The sequence below is a fragment of the Rattus norvegicus genome, chromosome 2 (assembly GCF_021556685.1).
Source record: "Rattus norvegicus strain SHRSP/BbbUtx chromosome 2, alternate assembly SHRSP_T2T, whole genome shotgun sequence".
NCBI lineage: Eukaryota > Metazoa > Chordata > Mammalia > Rodentia > Muridae > Rattus > Rattus norvegicus.
The window spans coordinates 80,351,866-80,373,572 of NC_141535.1; the positions used below are offsets into that span (position 1 = coordinate 80,351,866).

Genomic DNA, 21,707 nt, shown 5'->3' on the forward strand with positions numbered 1-21,707 from the left:
AACGAACCAACCAAACAAACAAAAAAAAAAAAAAAAAAAAAGAAAAGAAAAAAAAAAGAAAAACAAATGCTTCAATGCTTTGTGTTGGATGGGGGAAAGAAGAAGGACTTGCATGTGCCCTTTTGTTTCCTTTTAGCCAGTGGAGCTGCTTGTCTTGATGAAGCAGTACATCTAGGCGACACAGGCGGGTAAGCACTGGGAGGAGCCCGCCACACTTACCTCCTCCCCTTCTGCCTTGCTGCGGGAGCCGTCTTGGGGATGTGGATGGGCTCCTTCAGGGCTCCTCTCAGGTGCACCGTCCTCTCCTGTATCACCTCACGGATGTGCTTTATCCAGTCCTGTTTGTTCTCGATACTGGAGGCCTATGGGGGTAGGAGAGCCGTCAGGACAGTGTCCTTCCCACAACCGATGCCCACCACATGCTGGATTCTCCTCTCCCCAGCTTTCTCAGTCTCCAAAGAACTCCCACAAAGGCAGCCCCACGCCAGTTTAATGTACTACCAAGCAAATGACTCTAATTTTACATATTTTCACTAAAACCATTTTTTATTTTATAAGTGAATGTGATAACAGATCTCTCATACTCTAGTACTTGATCATCATTCTTTAGTACCAAGACCTGTTAAGTGACCCTGGGGCATTACAAAAACAGGTTCACTCCCAGTATGAAACCTCAGTGAGGCCACTGAGGCATAAGCTGTGTTTTGGTCAGTGTCGAGGAAACTGTCAGCTGGGATGTGAACGAGCCCTTGACCTCTGCTTGTCCCTGGACTGCAAGGATGACCGCTGCTGGCCCCCTCCACTGCCAGCTGAGGCAGCTCACATGACATAGCCTTCTCAACCCATAGGAACTCCACACAGGAGCTCTGTAGGGGTGGGCAACACTGGACATATGCCCAAGGCCATAGAGTCACACATGGCCAGCCATGTGGGCCTACGGCGGCTACATAGCAATTTTAGGGACATATTCCCCCGAAATGGCAGGGGTAGATAGAAAAGCCTTCTGGTGGCACTAATAACCGTTTTCAAATCTCCAGCTGAAGAACAGTCACCACCTCTGACATAGACATCACGGTCATGAGTGGTTACAGATTGTCCACGGAGCACGGAGGAGACTGCCATGAGGGACAGCGATGCACTTCCTGCCCAGAATCTTGTTTTGGGAAATGCTAAACCATAGTCCACACTGGGAGGAGACTGAGCCAGAAGCTCTTTCTACCTAAAACGTGCTTTTCAGTTACTTAGAGTAGGGGGTGGGGGCTTTAAAAACCCCACATCTATCAGAAGGTGCAGGCCTCACACAAAGGTGGAGATTAAATAACGAAGGATCCGAGACGGATCCAGTGCAGTCTGGAGATAAGCGAAAACCGTAACCATGATGTAGAAATAAACAAAACTCCCCTGCAAATTGATTATTCCATCACTGGAGAGTTACTGAAAAGCACACACTTTACAGAAATAGTGTCAAACAAATGGGACCTTTCAGTAAAAGCAGTAACCAGTACACTCAGAGAGCCTGAAACTGTCCGGGGATTCAGACAGTTTTCTTTCTTGCTTTTGCAAACAAAGTCAGTCATTCTGTGTTGGAACTATTAGGCCACCAACACAATGGTTATCCCTCTGTCACCGTCACCATTAAGGACCTTAAGGACTTGCGTCTGTACCCTCAGCATCTGTCACCGTCAAGACCCTCCCTGTGACTGACACCACTGTCTCCATGTTCACTGTCACAGCATAAGCATTGTCACGTCCCTTCTACTTCACCGTCCACGCCATCATTCCTACCGCTCACAGCGTCACCAAAATCCACACCCCACTTCCCTCTTCATCGTCACTGCAACGCCACCTCAAAGCCACCGAGACTAAAGCGCACGCCACTGCTGTTTGGCCCTCCGTGTAAGGCAAGAGGCAAAAGGTGTTATCCAAACTTCTCTAATCATGTTGGAAATTTTTTAGTTTTGAATATATTTTAACAAGTTTAAACCACAGAAAAATTTGAATTATCTAAAATATATTTGTTGGTACATTTTATATTTTATGGGGTTTTATGTCGGCCCCAACTAATAAGAGTCCCCAGTTGGGTCATATACATTCACTGAAACCTAACTACTGAGAACACGTGAGAAAGTCGTGGAAACTCCGTGGCCTCCATGGTGGTCCCCTGGCTGTGACAGAGTAAGGTTCAGATGAACAACTCAGGTTCTGGAAATACTAAAGCGAGATTAGAAGAGCTGCAGAAGGAGATGCAGTAATTTAAGTGCCAGTCATACTAGCATGTCACCACACTGGTCACCACAGCACGAGGAACCAACTGAACTCCTTTCAACAGCTTAAAAATCGTGAGCACCCCTAAACCATCTCTGATATTTCCAGACAGATCAAGAAGACCTGTATTTTTTAAAATATCAATGAGATTAGCGCATGAGACACCTTTAGAGTTCTTTGCAAGTCCTAGGAAAGTCAGTATATTCAAAACAGTTCAAATTAGAAGTAAATGGGGGGTGGGGGAGAGAGAGAGAGAGAGAGAGAGAGAGAGAGAGAGAGAGAGAGAGAGAGAGAGAGAGAAGACAGAGAGAGAATTATTTTTTATTTTATCAATCCCATCAGAGAACAAAAAAATCAAATAAAATGACTTGGGATCTATACATCTCAGTGAGAAAAACAGCTTACATCACCACAATAAGCGTTTGCACAGTAGGCCACCAGCTGTAAATTAACATACCTTAAGGACAATTTTATTATCTGAAGTTGGTGTCCTCCCCACCCACAGTGCAAATTTGCAAGGATCTCCTTCAACATGTTCCGTGACACCCAACTCTGAGGTCTGCATAAAAGACAATTAGATAATTAGACAACAGTGCAATTTTGGTAGGATTAGACACAGAAAGAGAACAGCCTTTGGTGGTTGGTGGCCATGCTAAACTCTTGGTTCAGTGGTTCCCAACCTATGGGTTCCAAGCCCTTTGGAAGTCGAATAACTCCTTCATAGGGGTCACCTAAGAACACTGGAAGACACAGATACTTACATTATAATTCACAATAGAAGCAAAAATCAGTTATGGAGTAGCAATATAAATTCCTTTGTGGTTGGGGACACCGCAGCACGAGGATCCAACTGATCTAAAGGGTCACATCATTAGGAAGGTTGACAGCCAGTGCCTTACTTGGGAGGTGGACACATGTAGAGCACACTGATTATTCCCACCCTGAGCACTTCTCGAGATCGCAATGGAGCCTAATCAGCAGAATGTGCTGAGGAAAAAGCCCAACCTTAGACACAAGCGCGGGCTTTTCCTATTCAGAGCGGCTCCCATAGCAGGCCCTGAGCAGTGACACACTGAGGGCAAAAGGGCTAAAATCTGACTTCATCTGCATCATTACTTCTTAGTATTTCATCATGACTATAACAGCAAACAACAAAAACCCCTGTCTGAGGACACATCCAGAACAGGGCATCTCCCCCCCACCCCCACCCCCGGAGATCGAATCAGCCCCATGCCTGTCCCTCCAACGACGGAAGTGACTCATAGGTTGGAACTCCAAAGGCAGCCTTGGTGGGAATCTTATTTTTTTAAAATATAAATTAAACTAAGATGTATCGATCTTTAAAACACACAAGCTTGCCTCCGAGGTCAGATTAAAGACAGCTTTAAAACGACTAGCTGGCCAGGATGTACTTAGTAATTTCCAGCTGGACGGCCACCTATCTGATGTAAGGCCACGGTGATCCAAATGATAATCACAACCAGGGTACCGTCCAAAGACAGTGGAATGAAAATTGTTCCTAGGAATTTTCAGATTCCAGATTATGATTTTAAAAAGTCCCCACACTTGGGAATCTCTATTCTTCGGAGAGTTTGATTGACATACAAATATCACCAAAATCTGTAGCATTCAGTCATCTGAATGTTAGATACCCAGACATACAGAGGTCTGTGTGGTGCTGGTTCCTTTCTAGATGGTGAGCTCACCTCCATTCCCACTGGTTCCCTCTGCCTGACTCTGCCCAGCAACTCTGCACTGGGAATGCTCCTTTCCCCAGAAACACACTGACATTGGTTAGGAGCCAAAATACATAGCCAGAACACTCCAGAGTCTCCCTCTGCATGGGCAGGGCTGGGGGATCTTTCAAACACTATTTTTGATTACATATTTTTCTCTAATAATGACATTTTGCTATTATAAAATTACAAATTTGTTTTCTTACATTTACTTTGCATAAATTAATTTCTAGTGGGAAACAATTAAATCTTCATGATTAAATCCCCAGGAAGGGAACCACAGGAACTGTATTAAAGGGTTGCAGCATTAGGAAAGTTGAGAACCACTGTCCTACAGTGTTTCTCCATCGTGCAGTTAGCAGCTATGGGCTTCAGGAACAGAATCCTCAAGCCCAGAGAGTATCAGCACGCCCTCTAGTGGACTCGGCCTGCACAGAACTGAGCTGAAGAAGATGACCATCACAGTTCAGATTCACATTTCTGAGCGGTTTGAGGCAGGCTGCAGTCGTGCTCTGTAGACTTGAGCTCCGGTTGCCGATACTTACAAACAGCTTGCTTTTGTACAGGTACTTGCTTCTCCCGCTGGAGTCTTTCACTTCTTTACTGAACACTAAGGACATTTCAAAAAGGAAGAGATGGCGTTCTCGACCCTTCCGAATTAAGGTTTTTGGGTCCCACACTTGGAAGGACTCCTGCAGGATGAGCTCTCCCTGAGACTCAATGTTTTCATCAAACCCTGCAAGGTGAAACACAGGGGCAAGCACGACTCAGAAGGAGGCACTGCCATCTCGACTGCAAATGCTTTCAATAGGACTCCACACTCTTCACCACGGCCCTCCTTCCTAACAAGAATTCTTCCTAAAACGCTACTTTGCATGTATTTCCCCAAGTTCAAGCATTTTCAGGGGCTCCTCATAACTTCCTTCTTAACTTTCCATTCCTTTCTGTTGGCTCCCAACATCAGATCTGGTTTAAGTCCCATCTCCTTGTCACTGACTCATGGCCTTTGCTCATGCGCCCCCCCCCCCCCCCCAACAGAGTGGCCCAACTACAGTGCACTCCCCAGTTTCTGATTCTTTTCCTCAGCAGCCGAAATGCCCCTCCCAGACTCTCTGCTCGGATCCCAGTCTGGTGGAGCCAACTTTAGTAACACATCTTCTGGGAGTCTGGAATATTCTGCACACGAATCTGCCTGGAGCAGGGCACATGGTGGCATCCCTGGCTATTCTTTCCTCACAAATGTTGCCACCAGGACTTGGCCAAGTAGCTCCTGGGCAGAAGCTGCTCACTCCTTTCTTCTGTCTCTTTACAGCAGACATTCTCCCTAGGGCCATCGTAAGTAAGTTCCTCACTTATCTGTCCCTTCACAGCGAAGAAGAGCTAGGCACCCCACCTATAGGCAGTGAGAAAATAACTGTAGGGTTCCCTACCCACATGCTTTTCTACTTCCTGTGAGGTGGAATATGAACGTGGTCCTGTAGGACCTATCCAAGTAGGAAAACACATAGAGCACAAGGGGCCAGAACATAGCCCTTCCCCTAATGGCATCACAAAGAACATCCATACAGTCACACCAGAGGAGAACAATCAGTATTCCTAGATCTCTGAGTTTCTATTATAAAGTGGCATTGTGTCCTAATTAATACATTTCTGGATGCTACCAAAGGCGTGGAATAACTAGCAACAGCGTTTGGGATTGCAAAAGCAGGTCCTTTGCAGTACTAACTTTGCAGTGCTAAATACAAACATTCACCCAAACTGGAATTGCTACAATGTCTGCTGGACACATTAGTCTAATTTCTGTTTCACCATGTTACACACTATATTCAACTGCTTCAGTGGACATGTGCATTGTGTAAACATGCAGCAATGGCTAGGGAAATGGGGAATTAACAAGCTCTTCTATATCCTTGGGTCTATAACCAGTGTATCCATCCATCATTTACACCTCTCTGTAAAGATAAGACTTAAGTGACACAAAGTGTTCCTGGAGTGTAGAGCGAGCGGTACTGCTGTTCTCAAGTCCAGAAAGTCGACAATTCATTCGCACACAGCGTCAGCAGAGATGGTGTTGTACACTGGGGTGTGGTGCATCCTGTTACCTTCCAGCATGCTGAGGTGCATGGCATCATTGGCTCGCTTGGGCACACTGAGCATCACCTCGAGGCCATCTTTAATCTCCCCCTTTCCTTCTTCACAGCATGTGAGCAGCTCCTGGAGAAGACAAACACCATGAACTCGCAAAGGTCTGCAACATGCTCTGCCAGCAGCTTCTTAGCAGACATCCAGAAATCCATGAGAATGCACAGTGCTCAGGAAATAAACAAAATGGCCAACTGGAGTTCTTCTTGTTTAAAAGTGAATTACTCAGGGTTAAGATAGACAACAGGGTTTGCTCTAATTGAGTGAGGACCCTGGAGGAAGACAGATCCAGTCACCATTCAGGAAGAAGTTCTTCTGCCTTGTCAACCACATCTCCAAAATGAGAAAATAAATGTTACTGGTTTGTAAGGAATACGGAATTGTAGGTGACAAGTGACAGCCATGCCATAGTCCACCTGCCCTGCTAACCACACAACCCCACAAGGTCAGGGTCTGGCTGGACTTTGCATCTAAACATCAACAGACCTGTGCAGGCTCCTTAGGGGGGGCTAGCTTGCAAGCCACCACACCTCTCCATGGTATCTCCAAGGTATCAATGCTACTCCTGACTACCTGGAAGCTCCTCAGCCGCCATGTGGGTAGGACAGCAGGAAATACACGCATACATCCTGATGGCTCTAGGAATTCCTTCATGGGCTGCCAGACCATTATTGGTCACAGTAACAACAATCTTGTGTATGTGATTCCCAGGAGGGTCAGAGCAGTGTGGTCATCAGTTTGGTGGGGCTAGAGAGCAGTGGTTCTCAACCTGTGGTTCATAACCCCTTCAGCAAACTTCTAGCTCCAAAAATACTGACATTATGATTCATAACAGTAGCAAAATTACAGTTTTGCAGTAGCAATGCAAATTCTATGGCTGGGGGTCACCGCAGCATGAGGAAAGTTGAGAGCCACTGGTCTAGAGGAACTCAGTCCCCTGATGAGTTGGCCAGATATTGAGGCTTCTGAGGAGCTGGACAACAACTATCTTATGAGGACGATGCACCTTGACTCCAACCTGGGCAGACCGCCTTCCCACGGGGAGGTCTATGGAGCTTACTACTGTTCCCAGTAGAGCTCCTGGGAAGATGAGAAGGATTCAGAGGCAGAAGCAGAATCTTAGTGGAACACAAGCTAGGAACAAAGCCTCGAATCCTGAGGGCACTCGGGGATGGCTAAGAGACAGGGCGCTTTTGTAGAATCGAGAAGCAAAGGGGAAATGACCTGAATGCAAACAAATGAAACCCGCCTCCCCCCCCCCCCCCCCCCCAGTTCTGTCGTGCTCACAGCAGCAGCAGATTTGTCTAGTCAGTTCCTAAGACTTCCATAGAGAAGTAGAGGAGAGGAGTGCAGTGCGGCTTGGTGGTAGGGTGCTCACCCACCAAGTGTGAGGCCCTGGCTTGATCCCTGGCACTGTACTGTGTGTAAACAAGAGGGGGTTGGGGCAGTGGGGTGGTCCCAATAGAAATGTCTCATGAGAGTACACACCTGCATAAAGAACACAGCCACATTTGACAGTGTCTAGGTCTTTCTTATGAGAGCTTTAGGCACCCTTAAGCGTCAGTCTCCTATGTAGTACCCAGGACGGCAGTGGACGGAGCTGGGATTAGTGGACGGTCTACATGCTAAAGTCTCAGAGCATCCTTCACCAGCCACACAAAAGTTGTAAATAACTTAATGCATCAAGAAAGCATGCATTAGCATCATAATGCATCTGTGAGAAGTTTGCTCCCTTTCTACTGTTGAAAATAATCAGAATTAAAATTTTGCAAGGACAACTGTAGATATACTTAATTACAACAAAAGGCAGAGGCCAGTCAGACGGAAGAGAGCCCTTGGCATCTGTATGAACATGTTCTATAAAATAGCTAGCAGCCGCACAGAACCGCATGAGGGCAGAGTGTTATGGAGTCCATAGAAACCTGCGCATCAGTCAGGTTTGGGTTCAAAGCTGGCACGGATCAGCAATAACTCTGAGAAGTTTTCTGACTGGGCAGATAGTGTCCAGACTTTCTGATCGGCACTGCTGTGGGTTATACATGTGCAGGTACTGTGCACGGTGCCTTAGCACTAGAGTCTGAGGACACTGAAGGTCCAAGAGCCAGTAACTTATTTCTCCGTCAAGGGACAAGTGCCAACCAGTTCCTTCAGCACACAACCAGGAGATAGGCTCTTACATAACTGCTTCAATAAGAAGCTAGACAGGTCGAGAAATGGCGGTGAAAGAAACCACATACACATGTACACAGGGGATAGATATGAACACAGCAATGTGATTTTGCAGGTGGAAGATGTCTCATACGTACTTTTAAAAGGAGCTGGTACTTTGTTATTCGCTGAACTGGTTTGATCAGGTAGGAAGAGATGGAATTGGCTAACCCATGCCGCTGCTGGATCTCCTATATTTAAATAAAACAAAAAGGGGAGGCTTTATCGTGGGGTCATTACTCTTAAAAAATGGCTACAATACCACATTAATGACAAGTGTTTGACTCTGCTGAAATCACACGCCCTCTTCTTAAAGCGTGTGAAAACATCAGCACAAACTTCTCCAAGTCTGGAGGTTTCCTTAGCACAGGGCTTTGCAGAACACCAAGCAGAAGGGAAGGGAAGATCACAGTACGCCAGTGTGTGCCTTTCTACTGTGCCCCTTGCAACAGCAGTGCTTACAGATCTAAGCTGTGCTTAGCGCCTCCATGGGAAGGCGGAGCCCAGCCATGCTGCTCAGCACTCCGTGTTGCTCATCAGTGACTGGCAGAGCACGCGATGCGTATTCTGTGATGCCTGTTGCCATGGAAAGGACTAACTGAAGGGCACAAGATGCTCAAAGAATGGAGGACAGGATAATCAAAAACCTCCTTAACAGTCAGAGACCTTATGGAACCTGCCAGGGATAACTTCCTTTATTCTTTAAAGATGGTTAAACACATGGGGCTTTTGACAGTCAGACTCTACTTATTTGGGGGCCAAACACATGAGAGGGCACCTGTGTGGAGGCCAGAGACCGACTTGTGGGGGTGTTCTCCTTCTATCGGGTGCCATCTTGTTAGCCTAACAGGATTTTAAAACCAAGCTTTGGCTACGCACACGTTCTTGCTACGAAGGCTTTCTATTCTATCGTGTGCACGTGCTACAGTATGGAGTGTCATCTAATCGGGATGCTGTAGGGCATGTGCAATATTAGAAAGAAAAGCCAGCATCAAGCAAGGGATCACTCTAGATAGATTGAGTCCTCCCTGAGAACGGCAGCTGGGACAGGTCCCCTCAAACAGAGAACGTGAAGTTTGTTCCAGCTCCCAGACTCTCCCATGCCAGATCGTTTCACCTGAATGTGCACAACTGAAAGGCGGAAAGTTAGGTCCAATACTCCCATAGCCTGGCGCACTAAGGGTACACAGCACTCAGGTACCTTTCTCCAGTCACAGTCTGCCACGTATTAGACTAGTTCTGAAACCCAAAATACATTCAAAAATATTGTGTGCCCCCCACACTGTATAAACAACGTATCTTTGAAAAAGGAGAAAACCCTAAGTCTGCTCAAGCACAGAACTGAACATCTACTTGACTGGGTAGTCGAACTGGTAGGACTTTACTGTAGACTTCTTTGGGAAATTCACAAGACTAATAAGTTTATATCTTTTATATATAATCTTGTATATAAAAGTATGACTACATATAAAGAATAATTACAAATATGTCTATATTAAAGATCTATGGGTCCTTTATAGGTATATGACTTCTGATAATTAAATAGAAGTGTTCAAAGCAAAAGAACATATAATGAATCCCAAAATAGGGCTGGTGAGGTGGCTCAGTGGGTCAAGGCACCTGCTCTAAGGCCTTACAATCCAGGTTTCACCTCTAGGACCCGCACAGTGGAAGGAGAGACCCAAGTCCTACAAGTTGTCCTCTGATCTACACACATGTAAGCCCGTGAGCACATGCACGACATACATGTACACATGCTAAATACAATGTAATGAAAATATAAAAGAATATCCAATTATAAACTTGAGAGATTAAAATAAAATACTAAACTAGCAGTGTGGTAATAAATCCTGGGCAGTGCTGGTTTATCTGAACTGAATTCTGTTCGGTCAGTCTCAGAACTTCTTTAATTATCTGCTACTTACGTCAAAGTAGGACCCTGCGTGTTCCAGGATCAGCTGCGTAGAATCAGGTTTATTTTTGCAGTATGTGACATACATCTGAAACTTGTCTGCCTATAGCAAAAAATAAAGAGAGGAGAGAAAGAGAGAGAAGAGACAAGAATTTTGTTTAGATATCTTTTCCAAATCAAAACTCACAATATAGAAACATTTAATGTGGGAAACAAGATCTCTGGACTAAGGAAGCATCAAATGAGAGAACCGTGATTTAGATGGAAGCCAGCACACTCGAGGCATTGCCTGGGCTCAACCGGGCGAGAGAGAGCCTCTTCCTTGAATAGGACTGGGCCTCAACCAGGACAAGCCCCCGCATCAAGAAGAGGCTAAGACGTTTAATGTCCTAGTTCAAGCCATCAGTATAACCAACAGAAACTAATCCCACTGTGACTCTAGGAATGTCACTCTTGGAGGCAAGGCACTTTTCTCTCGTGCAGAGACTCGGCAGAGGAGAGCCACTGAAGCAATGCAGCAGCCAGCATCTCCCTTCAGTGCTGGCATGTGAAAGAGAGAGCAGGAGTGGAGGCTCCTTACCCAGGTGACAAAGCAGTGCCCCACGTCCTCTGGGAGCTGCTCGTACTTCTCCAGCTCCTTCAGGAAGATGCTTCAGGAAGAGAAGAAACAAATGATCATTATGAAGGCGCTGAGAAAATGTTACTAGTAAGACATGCCAGAAATGGAAAATGTCTGTGTCCTCTACATTTTCAGGAGTAACAAAATATGCGGCTCTTGATAGGGAAAACTTTCTGTAACTTTCAAGCATTCAGTTTGATCTTCTATCAGAAGGTTCAAACTAGCAGCCTTCTTGAGGAAGAGACTAGTGTACTAGTGTGGCAGGAAAGGAGACAGTTCATGATGTCACTTATAAGCAGAACCAAAGAGGTCACATCCCAGAATACAGAGCAAATGGTGGTTACTAGCAGGCTGGGACAGCTGGGAGGGGATTGGGGAGAGGCTGGCCAACACCTTCTGGTCTATGCCACAGTGATGTGAACACAACGAAAACACTGCATTCTGTATCTTAAGAGTAGAAGAGGGAATTTAAACACACACAGCCGACTGGCTCTACCCAAATTTAAAAAAAAAATCCCTGAATTCTGCTAAGGCCCCTGCACTCTTTCTGGTGATGCGGGCTCAGTGCAGAGAGAAGACCTGCGGGGAGCATGGCCCCCTAAGATCACTCACTTGTTATGGAACTCGTAGATCTCCTGCATGTTCCCGAAGATGATGAGCTCCTTGTTGACGATGCCGGGCGGGATCTCCTCCACTCCGCTGGTCATTTCCCACAGGTAGGTCTGGATGGAGAGGAAGCACAAGGATTAAAAAGGCAAACAAACAAACAAAAATCCAAAACCAACCTGAAGCGGCCGTTCTTACAAACACACACTCAGAGCTTGAGCATAAACATAAAATGACCAGCATGCAAATGCTGGACCTTGTAGTAAACATGAAAAATGTGTCTTAAAAAAAAAAAAAAAACAAGGGGTTGGGGATTTAGCTCAGTGGTAGAGCGCTTGCCTAGGAAGCGCAAGGCCCTGGGTTCGGTCCCCAGCTCCGAAAAAAAGAACCAAAAAAAAAAAAAAAAAACCAAAAAAACAAAAACAAAACAAAACAAAACAAACAAAAAAAAAAACAGAAAAACAATAACAAAAAACCTTAGTTGCTGTGAACACTTGGAAAGATTTATTATACTTTTAGCCTACTCCCAGCTTCAAATTTGGAGGGAATCTCTGTCACAAGGTACAGCAAACATTCAGGGACTCATTTGTCTGAAGTTGCTGTTCTCTACACAAAGAGAATGCCAGCCAGGCCAGCGTGTGACGAATGAATGAGAGGAACTGTGTGTGCTGTGTCATCTGTGCAGTGAGCCAAAGCCCTCCTGGAACACCACAGAACACCAGGGACAGGAGCCCAGCACTGTCACTACTCCGACCACCAGTAACAAACAGTAACAAAATAGCAAGTTTAAATGCAGTCTGAGTAAACAAGCAACAGACTTACATCCATACATTCTCGAAGGTCTCTTACATAAGCCTTTTCGGTTTGAATTAACTCAGCCATTATGAACCTTAAAATTAACAGAGAATAGTTGGTTAGTCTGTATGCTTATTACTCTTTATTATAATCTATTTTTAGGAAGATTTATGAAATAAATGGAGAGCCTAGAAATATTAAACATGAAGTAATGGCTTGGGGGAGGCAAACCAACATCAGACAGAATAGCAGCCATCTACTGACTCCAAGACCCTTGAAAACACTTCATCGGCGCTCCCACGGCTGACACTCAGGATGCTCAGCCTTACTGTGTGCTATGGAGTGGCTCAGCTGGGCCTCAGTCCATACCCACTGGATCCCAGACGCACCTTTCCCTTTCTGCCCCCACCGAGTGGCAAGCAAAACTGCTCCTCACACTTTAGAATATCCCTGGGCAACAAACATACCCGGTGGGAACTGTGGGAGTAAGGGAGACCTCTCATCTCCAGTCCTTGAGAACAGCTTACAAACTTTTAAATACCTACATCTGAGTGCTCAGTTCCCACTACTGCCAATGGCGAGCGATTTGTCAAGCTAGGAAAGGAAGCTTAGAGAAACCAGGACAAGACGGTGAACCATGTGATGAGGGGTCAGCACACAGAGAAGTTGGCTGAAAAAGCCACTGAGTGTCAGACACAGCACTGGACTGCAGGTCACCATCAGCCTGTCTGCAGGCTCTCACGCTCCCCCCACCGCCACAGGGTCTGCTGGCTTACTCTTTCCTGCGGGCAGACTTGCGCTTCTCTTCATTGAGTTCGTGAGCAGCATCCCGAAGCTTCACCTCTGACCCGGGGATACTGGCAGGGATGATGTCCAACTGCAGGCTTTTACTCTGTGGAATGAGAGTCAACGAGGTCAGTTAATGGGAGCAGCAGAGGTGGCATTGGGCCGAGATCACCACTTGTCCAGTGTGAACAAAGCAATTCACCGATTTGTTGGAATCTGAAGAAATCCCCAGGGCTTTCTCCAAAGAGGTCCGGTACTTCTCCATGCGCAGAGAGAAATCTCTGTACCTCTTATCCACTGCGGTCACACATTTTTTAATTTCTGCTGCATGGGCATGCCCTTTTTCACAAAAGCCATCAGCCAGCTGTATCAATAGCTTCACCCTCTCTTTGGTTTGCTGCAAAAACAACAGGAGAGTTGTGAAGCGCATGAACCTGACTGTCAGAAACCCAAAGCACAGGGGAAGTGGCACCCTGCCTGCCTGACGGCCCCAAATCCACCCAGCCCACCTCCCCCTGACCCCACCCTCCCGAGTCTGCGCTGGCCACCTCTCCTCTGCTCTTCCACTGTGAGTGGTGTTCCTGTGAGCTCAGCATTAGAACCAAGCCTATCTGTCAAGAGATCCTTCTGGTTGGTAAGAGTCTGCAGGGTGAGTGAGTGAATGAATGAGTGAGTGAGTGAATGAATGAGTGAGTGAATGAGGAGGTCCATGGAGAAGATTCTCTTTGGTTTTACTATTCTTTGAGCACCATGTGCATTGCATTAGCAGCTCCTTGCTGGATAGGTGCATCCACTTAGACACCTCCACCCCCCTCCATCTTTAAAAACAACCACGTAACAAGCACAGCCCACTGCAGCTCTTGAGGACCACATCCATCTCTGGAAAGCAGAAGGAAAACTCACCAAGCAGCAGACTATATTCCATTAACAAAGGTCACTTCACTTCCCACATAGACAGAAAAGTATGAGTTCAATGGGAGCTGTCTATTTTCCCTAATGTTAGGGCTTAGCATGCAGCACAGGTCCACGAATGCACACTAACCTCCCCAGCCTGATCTCTCACCTCAGCTCCCACACCCTTTCCCTGACGGTTACTGCTAGATTTTCTTTGAGATCTGACATTTCAAAGACACAAGTTATTATTCCAAAGAACCTGCTTTTCTTGGTTAAACTCTAAAAATAAAAAACAATTTATTTATTTTTGTTCTATGTGCATGTACGGCTGCGCACAACCTGAATGCCGAGGCATCAATCAGATGCCTTGAACTGGAGCTGTGGGTGGGTGCTGGCACTGGAACCTGGGTCCTGGGGAGGAGCAGCCACTGAGCCAGCTCTCCAGCTTCCCTCAGCTAAATTTCATCTGGAAAACCTTTATAACAGATATTCAGGAAACACTGCAAATTACCAAAATCAAAGTCAGATTTCAACCCTAAACTATGTTATAAAATGAGTGTTTTGAGCCAGAATTCTCTGGAAAACTCCCTAATCTCAAAGACCTCTGAGACCTGACAGGGAAGGCCCACAATACCCAGCCCGGCCTCATGTCCTCCCCTGGCTCTTTGTAAAGCTCTTCTACACAGAAGATTATTTCCCTAGACATCCTCAGGCCCCTTCGCATCTCTCCTCCAATAAACACCTCCTTCCTAATGGTTCCATGGGCATCTTTGTAAAAGCACAGCATGCTTCCTCTGTCGGTCACTGTCCACTGTCTACTTATCGTCTTCTAACACAGTCTCAGTTACGGCCTTTTGTATGACAGTTGTCTGTCTCTCTTGTGAGAATGCCACCTCCAGAAGCAGGGCATTTTCTGTACTACTGCCCATTCCACTTTAGTCAGGGCCACTCGAGGAAACAATGCAACCGTGTGGAGAAACCTTCGTGGGTTTAGCAACTTAAAAGCTGGCAATGAACAAGCAAAGATCAAAACACAAGAAAGACAACGCAGCTTGCCTATATTTGCACAGGAACCCAAAGCACCAACAAGCTAAAGGAATACTTGTTTGCGGATAACACATCACAAACGCACCAAGCGCCAGCAGTAGCAAAATAGGCTGACATTAATTACAGTAACTAGTTAAAATAGCAAAGATTTGCTAAATGTAAAGACTGGCAAGACAAGACAGTAAGACTTCATCGCACAACTTCATTTGAACAGCCAAAGGCGTCTCAGAGCAGCCTCCCTCTCCCAGCCCTCCAAGGATCACGCCCCTTCCTCTCCCCACTTCCTTGTCCTCATCGAACCTAACATGCTCGTTAAAATAAGTTGTGATCTACCTGCCCCTCAATATTTTCCTGTCTCTGAGTGTTCTAAGTCTAATTGTCATTCCATCCAGGAGACTGAGAATTCTAACGGTAGAGTGGGTATAAAGTGCAAAGCCACCGTCTGTTTTCAGGCCTTAGACTGTGAAGTACTGCTTAGACATGTTTAGTGTATATGTGCATGAACTTATCAGTCTTTTCGCACTGAGTTAGATTTTCTCTCATTTAGACAAACCATCCCACATGAGAAGAGATTTTAGAGGTCTGGTTATATCTAGCAACGCAAACCTGAAAATTCTAGAAATAATCAGGTTTCTAAAATATTGCTAACATTTAAATTCTGGTATAATTCTGGCGTCCAGGAGAGAGATGAGATATAACCCCCAAAATTCCCTCTAAAAGGCTACTGTGCACCACAAATATAAAACAAAACAAACAAAAACAACAACAAAAAGAAAAACAAACAACAAACCAAAGACATACCAACAAAAACCCCACTGATTTCAATGTGAAGCATTATGGTGATATATAAAATATTGTGGTAAATAATATTTACCCTCATTCTATTTGCTAACTCTAGCCATTGTTACAAAAGTGGGCTTTAGCTTACAGAGCACATAAGCATTAGGATTGAGCAGCCTCCTGTGTGGGCATCAAGGAGTGGGGGACAATGAGAGAGAGCTGAGCTTCCCTAGTGGCTCTCCCCATCATGTTCTAAGGTGCTGAGACCCAGGACAGCCTGTGATACACAAGCTCTCTCACAGAGCACATCTGACACCAGGGCCATTGCTGATGACCCAGGGAGACATCAGAGATGACTGCAAGGCTGTAAGTGGTTTAGCAAGGTGGTGGACTGCAAACTTGAATGTCTGCAAAGACTGCGTGTCTGGCTGTTCTGAAGTCACCTCAGACCACATCCCTGCAGAGCTCAGCCATTGGCATGACACAGAAATCCATCCAACACTAAGCCCAGGAGCTGGATATAGATGGGTCAAAGGGACTGGGTCAAGAAGTCGTAGTAGTTGAGATCAGTAAGCAATCTTATAAGTGTAAGTAATTAAGGTGCGATTCTTGCGCCTTTATTTCGAATATTGTATCAGACTGGGAGACTATCCTGTCAGAGCTAAGGATTTGCTAAAGGATGTGAGAAACATGATTTCCTAGGAGACGCTGATGGCCGCAAGCAAGGGCAAACCTCGAGCCACCCTGACAAAACAGGTGGAATCTCCACCAGCAAAGGAGCTCATGCCTCAGACAGAGCCCACACCAGTGACAACGCACAGCTAAGAAGACAGCGAGGGGCATTCTTTCCAAGCCTCTGGCCGCCTCCCGACATAACTAATTCCAAAAGCAATAGTTCGAGAGACTTGGGAGACAGCATGGTCAGATAGTAACCTACAATTTTAGATCTCACGAAACTGAATAATGAAGATATGCATACTACTGTCTTATACTTACAAAACCTACACCCACACTCAATAGAAAGAACCATTTAGGATAATGGGAAACTCCCTATAGGTATTCCCCTGGTAAACAAGGTGGGCCCATCACTGAACCTGATAGCCGAGCTGTGAACAAGCTACAGAGACAAGCGTGTGGTAGGGGAGCCCAGCCGTGGTGGAAAAGAACTGGTCTTTGATCCACCTCTGGGTGCAACATCAGGCACTTCCTTAACACCCAATCTAAGGGTCATCAGAGGAACAAATACAGAACTACAACACTCACAGTGATGATTTCCTATCTGTACTAACAAAATGAAAATTATACGGCTGAATGTACCGGATGCAAAAGAAGGAAAAGCCGTGGTCCTCACCTTAGATGCAGGACCAGGCAGCTCTCGATGTTCCTTGTATCTCTAGGAGGGGCCACCTTCCACCTTGCCTGAGCCCCACCCTCACCAGTGTTCAATGTCCCACCCAGTGCTCTGGGACCAGCTCTCTGTACCGCAGGGCATAGTGAAGAGGACAGGGCTTCCCAAGGCCCAGCACACTCAGAAGCTGCTGGGAAACCAGGAGGAGAGGCCAGCAAGGACAGGAAGAGGAGCCAGAAATGTTACAGAAGCAAAATCACAAGCAGGCACAATACAAAGTAGCTATTGTGATTCCAACTGGTTGAAAATTCCTCCTTATGTTTTCAAACCTAGTTAAAAGCCACAAAAAATAGTTATTCTAGATGGTTTTGGTTTTTGGAGACAGGGTCTCTCTATGTATCCCTGCTGGTCTGGGACTCACAATGTAGACCAGGTTAGCCTCAAACTCGCAGAAATCCATCTGTCTCTGACTCTTAGGTTCCCCCAACCCCCAAATTTATTCTTGTTCCTTTATAAGAGCACTTGTTTCCTTTTCTTTTGTTTTAATAAAAATATATTATTCGGGTTGGTCAATTTCTTTTCTTTCTTTTTCTTTTCCTGGCTCAAATCTGAAGTAACTGTCAACATCTTCTACATACTCATCTGCCATTAAAATATACTTTTAAAAATATTTAAAACATACTACACACACACAGACAGACACACAGAGACAGATACACACACAGACAGACAGACAGACACAGACACAGACACAGACACACACACACACACACACGCACACACACACACGCACACATGCACACTGGAAACAGACCAAGCAACCAATAGAATCAGCAGGAAGGCCCAGTGAGTGAGGCAGGTGCTGCTAAGCCTAGGAATCTGAGATTGGTCCTCAGGATTCAAATGGTCAAAGAAGAGAATCAATTCCCCCAAGCTGTCCTTGACCTCCACATGTGTGCTATAGCATGTATGGCCCAAAAGAAATAATTGTACTCTAAAAACAAACTCTATAAAACAAGACAGCAGACATAGTGAAGTGACCTCATTCATTCTAAGCAATCCAAACCCATCTGGGGAGAAAGACCGGAGCCAGCTCCCTCCAGGAGGCACGTTTTTCAGACAATTTTTGTCAGTGTGTGTATTCCTACAAATTTGTGTTTGTATATACAGATACTTCTGGAAGAAACATTCAGCTCTCTTGTGGCGGTGCCTCTAGCATTGCAAATACACAAGGCACCAGGTGTGAGCTTTGTCAGTGGTAATTACAGTCCACGCTGGGGGATGGACTGTGGCAAGTGGTTCCGCCATGATGCTTTCCAGGAACTGGTGATAAGGAAGGGAAAGACACTGAGTGCGGAATACACATCCTCATGGTTCAGAAAAATAGCCAACGTGATAAAAATAACTCAGAAAGCAAATGAGAGAAAGACAGCCAAGAAATAACACAAAGGACAAAGGCAGAGGCCAGGAGCATTGCAGGTGGTCACAGAAACCAGGTGAACACAAACAGGTAAACAGAGAGAGACAGACAGATAAAGGCCCCATCTGGGAAGAACATCACATCACCTACGCTGATGGGCATCACACACGGTAGCCATTTCTCCAGGTTACAGGCCTTTCTCAATGGTGCCTCTAACAAGCACTCCTTTCCATGGAGTGTACGTTCTAGGTCATTCTGGGGGAGACCAAGCAGACTTACAGACTAGAAGCCTATTCCCTTGTAGACTTACCTTGGCAGTTATCTGAAACTCTTCATGTTCTTTCAACAGCTCCTGTGTATGCTGAATGCTGGACCCTGTTGAGGTATGTGTGGAAAGATAGAACTCCCCATTGTCGTGGATCCATTCTAATGCCTAACGGAAAGGAAGGCAAGATGTTCACGGGCTAAATTTTTAAGGGAAGTAGACATTTCTGCACACCCTGCTCATGTAAGCCATGGTTGGCACACATCAACAAGCAGCCCCTCAGGCAGACACCTTTCTGGAGCATCATGTCGGTGTGTGTGGGGGTAGAGGGGAGAGTGAGGGGGTGGGAATCCTGTCACTGATGTAGCAACGACCAATGGTTCAAGGGTTTCTTATGACCATGAACCTACAGGTCTAACAGTAAAACAGTAGCACAGTCAAAGAACTCATATCCAATGACTCTTCTCAGGACCACAGAGGTGGGCGAAGAATGGTCTCTTTAAGATACATTACTGCAGCTGCGTTGTGCCTGTGTGTGTGTGTGTGTGTGTGTGTGTGTGTGTGTGTGTGCGTGCATGCATGCATGCATGCATGCATGCGTGTGAAGGTCAGATGTTAGTTTAGGCTATCACTCAGGAGCCATCCATCCTTTTATTTTGTTTTATTTTATTTTAATCTCTCAGGCTCGGAACTAAGCAAATAAGCTATGCTGCCAGCAATTGAGCCTTAGAGACCTGCCTGTCTCTGCTTCCCCTAGTGCTGTGATTTTCAGCATACACTACCATAGCTAGAATTTTTTTTTTTTAAAAAATGTTGGTTCTGGAGTTCAAATTTAGTCTCAAGAAATTTATCTCCTAAGAAACCACATTGCCCCATTCCCCTCCCCCCAGTCCCATTTGTGGATTTTTCTTCTTTTTTTTAGTAGCAAAGATAAAAAAATGAAAGGAAAGGAAATCTTAAGTCACGGGCACTTTGGCTACCAGCTGCATATCTTCTTTCCTCATGCTTACAGATGGTCTCTGAAACAATGTTCATGCTGATATGAATGAAGGTCACATCAATCCACTAATTCATTGTCCACTGCAAAGCTCTCTCAAGAGCATACTGTGGAGGCAGATGCCTTCATGAATAAGAAGCCCCCTGAAGCCCAGGCTGAGGCCAGGTGCCACAGGGAACCAGGGAACCAGAAGGCTGCCCCCTCTTCCTTGCAGACTGCAAAGGAAGACAAATGAGCAAGCAAGTGACAGGCTGCAGCAGAGATGAGGGTAGGAGGGCCTTGTCAAAAGGAGTAGGAGAGGTGGAAGGGGAGCTGGGACCTGCAGGTTAAGGAGCAACACAGGGAGAGCGTGCTGTGTGTGATGGGGCCGGCTCAGCCTGACCCTGGGAGAGAAAGCAGAAGAGGCTCGAGGAGAGGCTGGGAGAGCAGGTGAGCTCACAGCAGCCACAGGCTAACCTTGGAGTTCTTTGCAGAAGCAAATGTGGCTGCTCTACAGCAAGGGCTGGAATAGATCCTGAGTAGGACGGCAGAGGTTCTACTGGGACGAAGAGAGGGAGCAGAGGGGTACAGGAGGTCAGCACCTCTACACACGGACAGGAAAGGGGAGGCAGGTAGCAGACACACCTCGCTTGTCACTCTTAACTGAGTATGGTGAGAGTGGGCAGACAAAGGGAGTCAGGAATGCAGTTTTGTTTCTGGTGAGGCCGGAGCGGAGAGACGCTGAGGAGATACCCACAGTTTATACATCTGGGTGTCAAAAATAGAGGTCAGGGCTGGGAACTATTAAGGGAGAGATAAGAGAGGAGGAAGAACCAAGCAAGAACAGTGTGCACTCAGGCCTGAGAGGCAGCATTCAGGGTTGGAGATAAGGGTGTGTGTGTGTGTGTGTGTGTGTGTGTGTGTGTGTGTGTGTGTGTGTGTAGGTGTGTGTGTGTTAAAGGGCTAGGGGACCAGCAAGCCCAGAAGACGTGCCACAGAGACTCCATCACCTCTCTGTACCGCCATTAAGAACAGTGGCATCCACTTAGTAATCTTAGTGTGCCATGTTGAAAATGGCTAACTCTGAGAGACCAAGCGCGGCTGTGAGCACTGATGTCCACTCAAGTGCTGGGAATGCATGGGATGCAGGGCTCAGGGGGACAGCAGGGTCCCCAGCAGCAATGCCAGGAGAGGGGTTCAAAGCTGTGCCTCTCTGCAGCTGAACCTTGTGACAGGCTGCATCACACTGCCCAGCTAGAAACCAAAGCCTCATCCATAACAGTGAAACAAGGTGGAACACTTCAGAAGTACACTAGGAGAATGGAGTGGTATGTCATAACAGCCTGCCACTTCACTGCAGGGATCCACGGACGAGAGAGGCCATCAGAACGTCAGACCTGGCATCCGAGAATCCAGTCTCTATGTAGCTCAGCAGTCGTGGACATGGCTCCCCTCGTCAGACTAACGGAACAATGTGGAACAGAATCTGTACGGTACCTGAGAGACCTATGCTGAAGTCTAATTTCTCTTTGGCTGACAAGACCTGGCTGGTCAGGAGTGTGGTGCCCTGCATCAGTTCGCAGCCTCCATTGGAGCCCCAGACAGGAGAGAGGTCAGCTCTGACTGACCACCGGAGCAGCCCTCGGTGCCTCTCAGTACGTCTACACAGAACACCCAGCCCAGGTTTTTGATTAATGTAATCAGTCCTATTTCTCTGCTGCCCCTCCCTGTCATCTCAGAAGGAAAATACATGCATTCTTGTGGTGTTACAGAAGCCAAAGAGAACTGAAATGAACTCCAACACTTAAGATACAAGTAAATAGATTTTACTTTAAAATCTATGACAGACGGTCTCCTTAGAAGTGCTCTATCCACCACTGCCTTCAGAAGAGGAAAATGGAGCCCATC

The 21,707-nt window shown here is 46.2% G+C and overlaps 1 protein-coding gene across 4 annotated transcripts in view; it reads right to left on the reverse strand.

Annotated features, from left to right (window-relative positions):
* Positions 1-21,707, reverse strand: part of Trio (trio Rho guanine nucleotide exchange factor) — a 295,435-nt gene that overhangs the window by 86,121 nt on the left and 187,607 nt on the right. For all 4 annotated transcript variants that reach the window (XR_015662892.1, XM_087621836.1, NM_001107658.3 and 1 more), the window contains 12 exon segments: positions 18,869-18,991; positions 13,272-13,466; positions 13,060-13,175; positions 12,311-12,377; positions 11,495-11,604; positions 10,844-10,913; positions 10,277-10,366; positions 8,450-8,542; positions 6,104-6,215; positions 4,547-4,737; positions 2,723-2,824; positions 220-362 (listed from right to left, as the gene is read on the reverse strand). Coding sequence is in view for 3 of the 4 variants with exons in the window: in XM_087621836.1 (XP_087477962.1) it covers positions 220-362; positions 2,723-2,824; positions 4,547-4,737; positions 6,104-6,215; positions 8,450-8,542; positions 10,277-10,366; positions 10,844-10,913; positions 11,495-11,604; positions 12,311-12,377; positions 13,060-13,175; positions 13,272-13,466; positions 18,869-18,991 (1,412 nt within the window). In the remaining variant the exon portion in view is untranslated.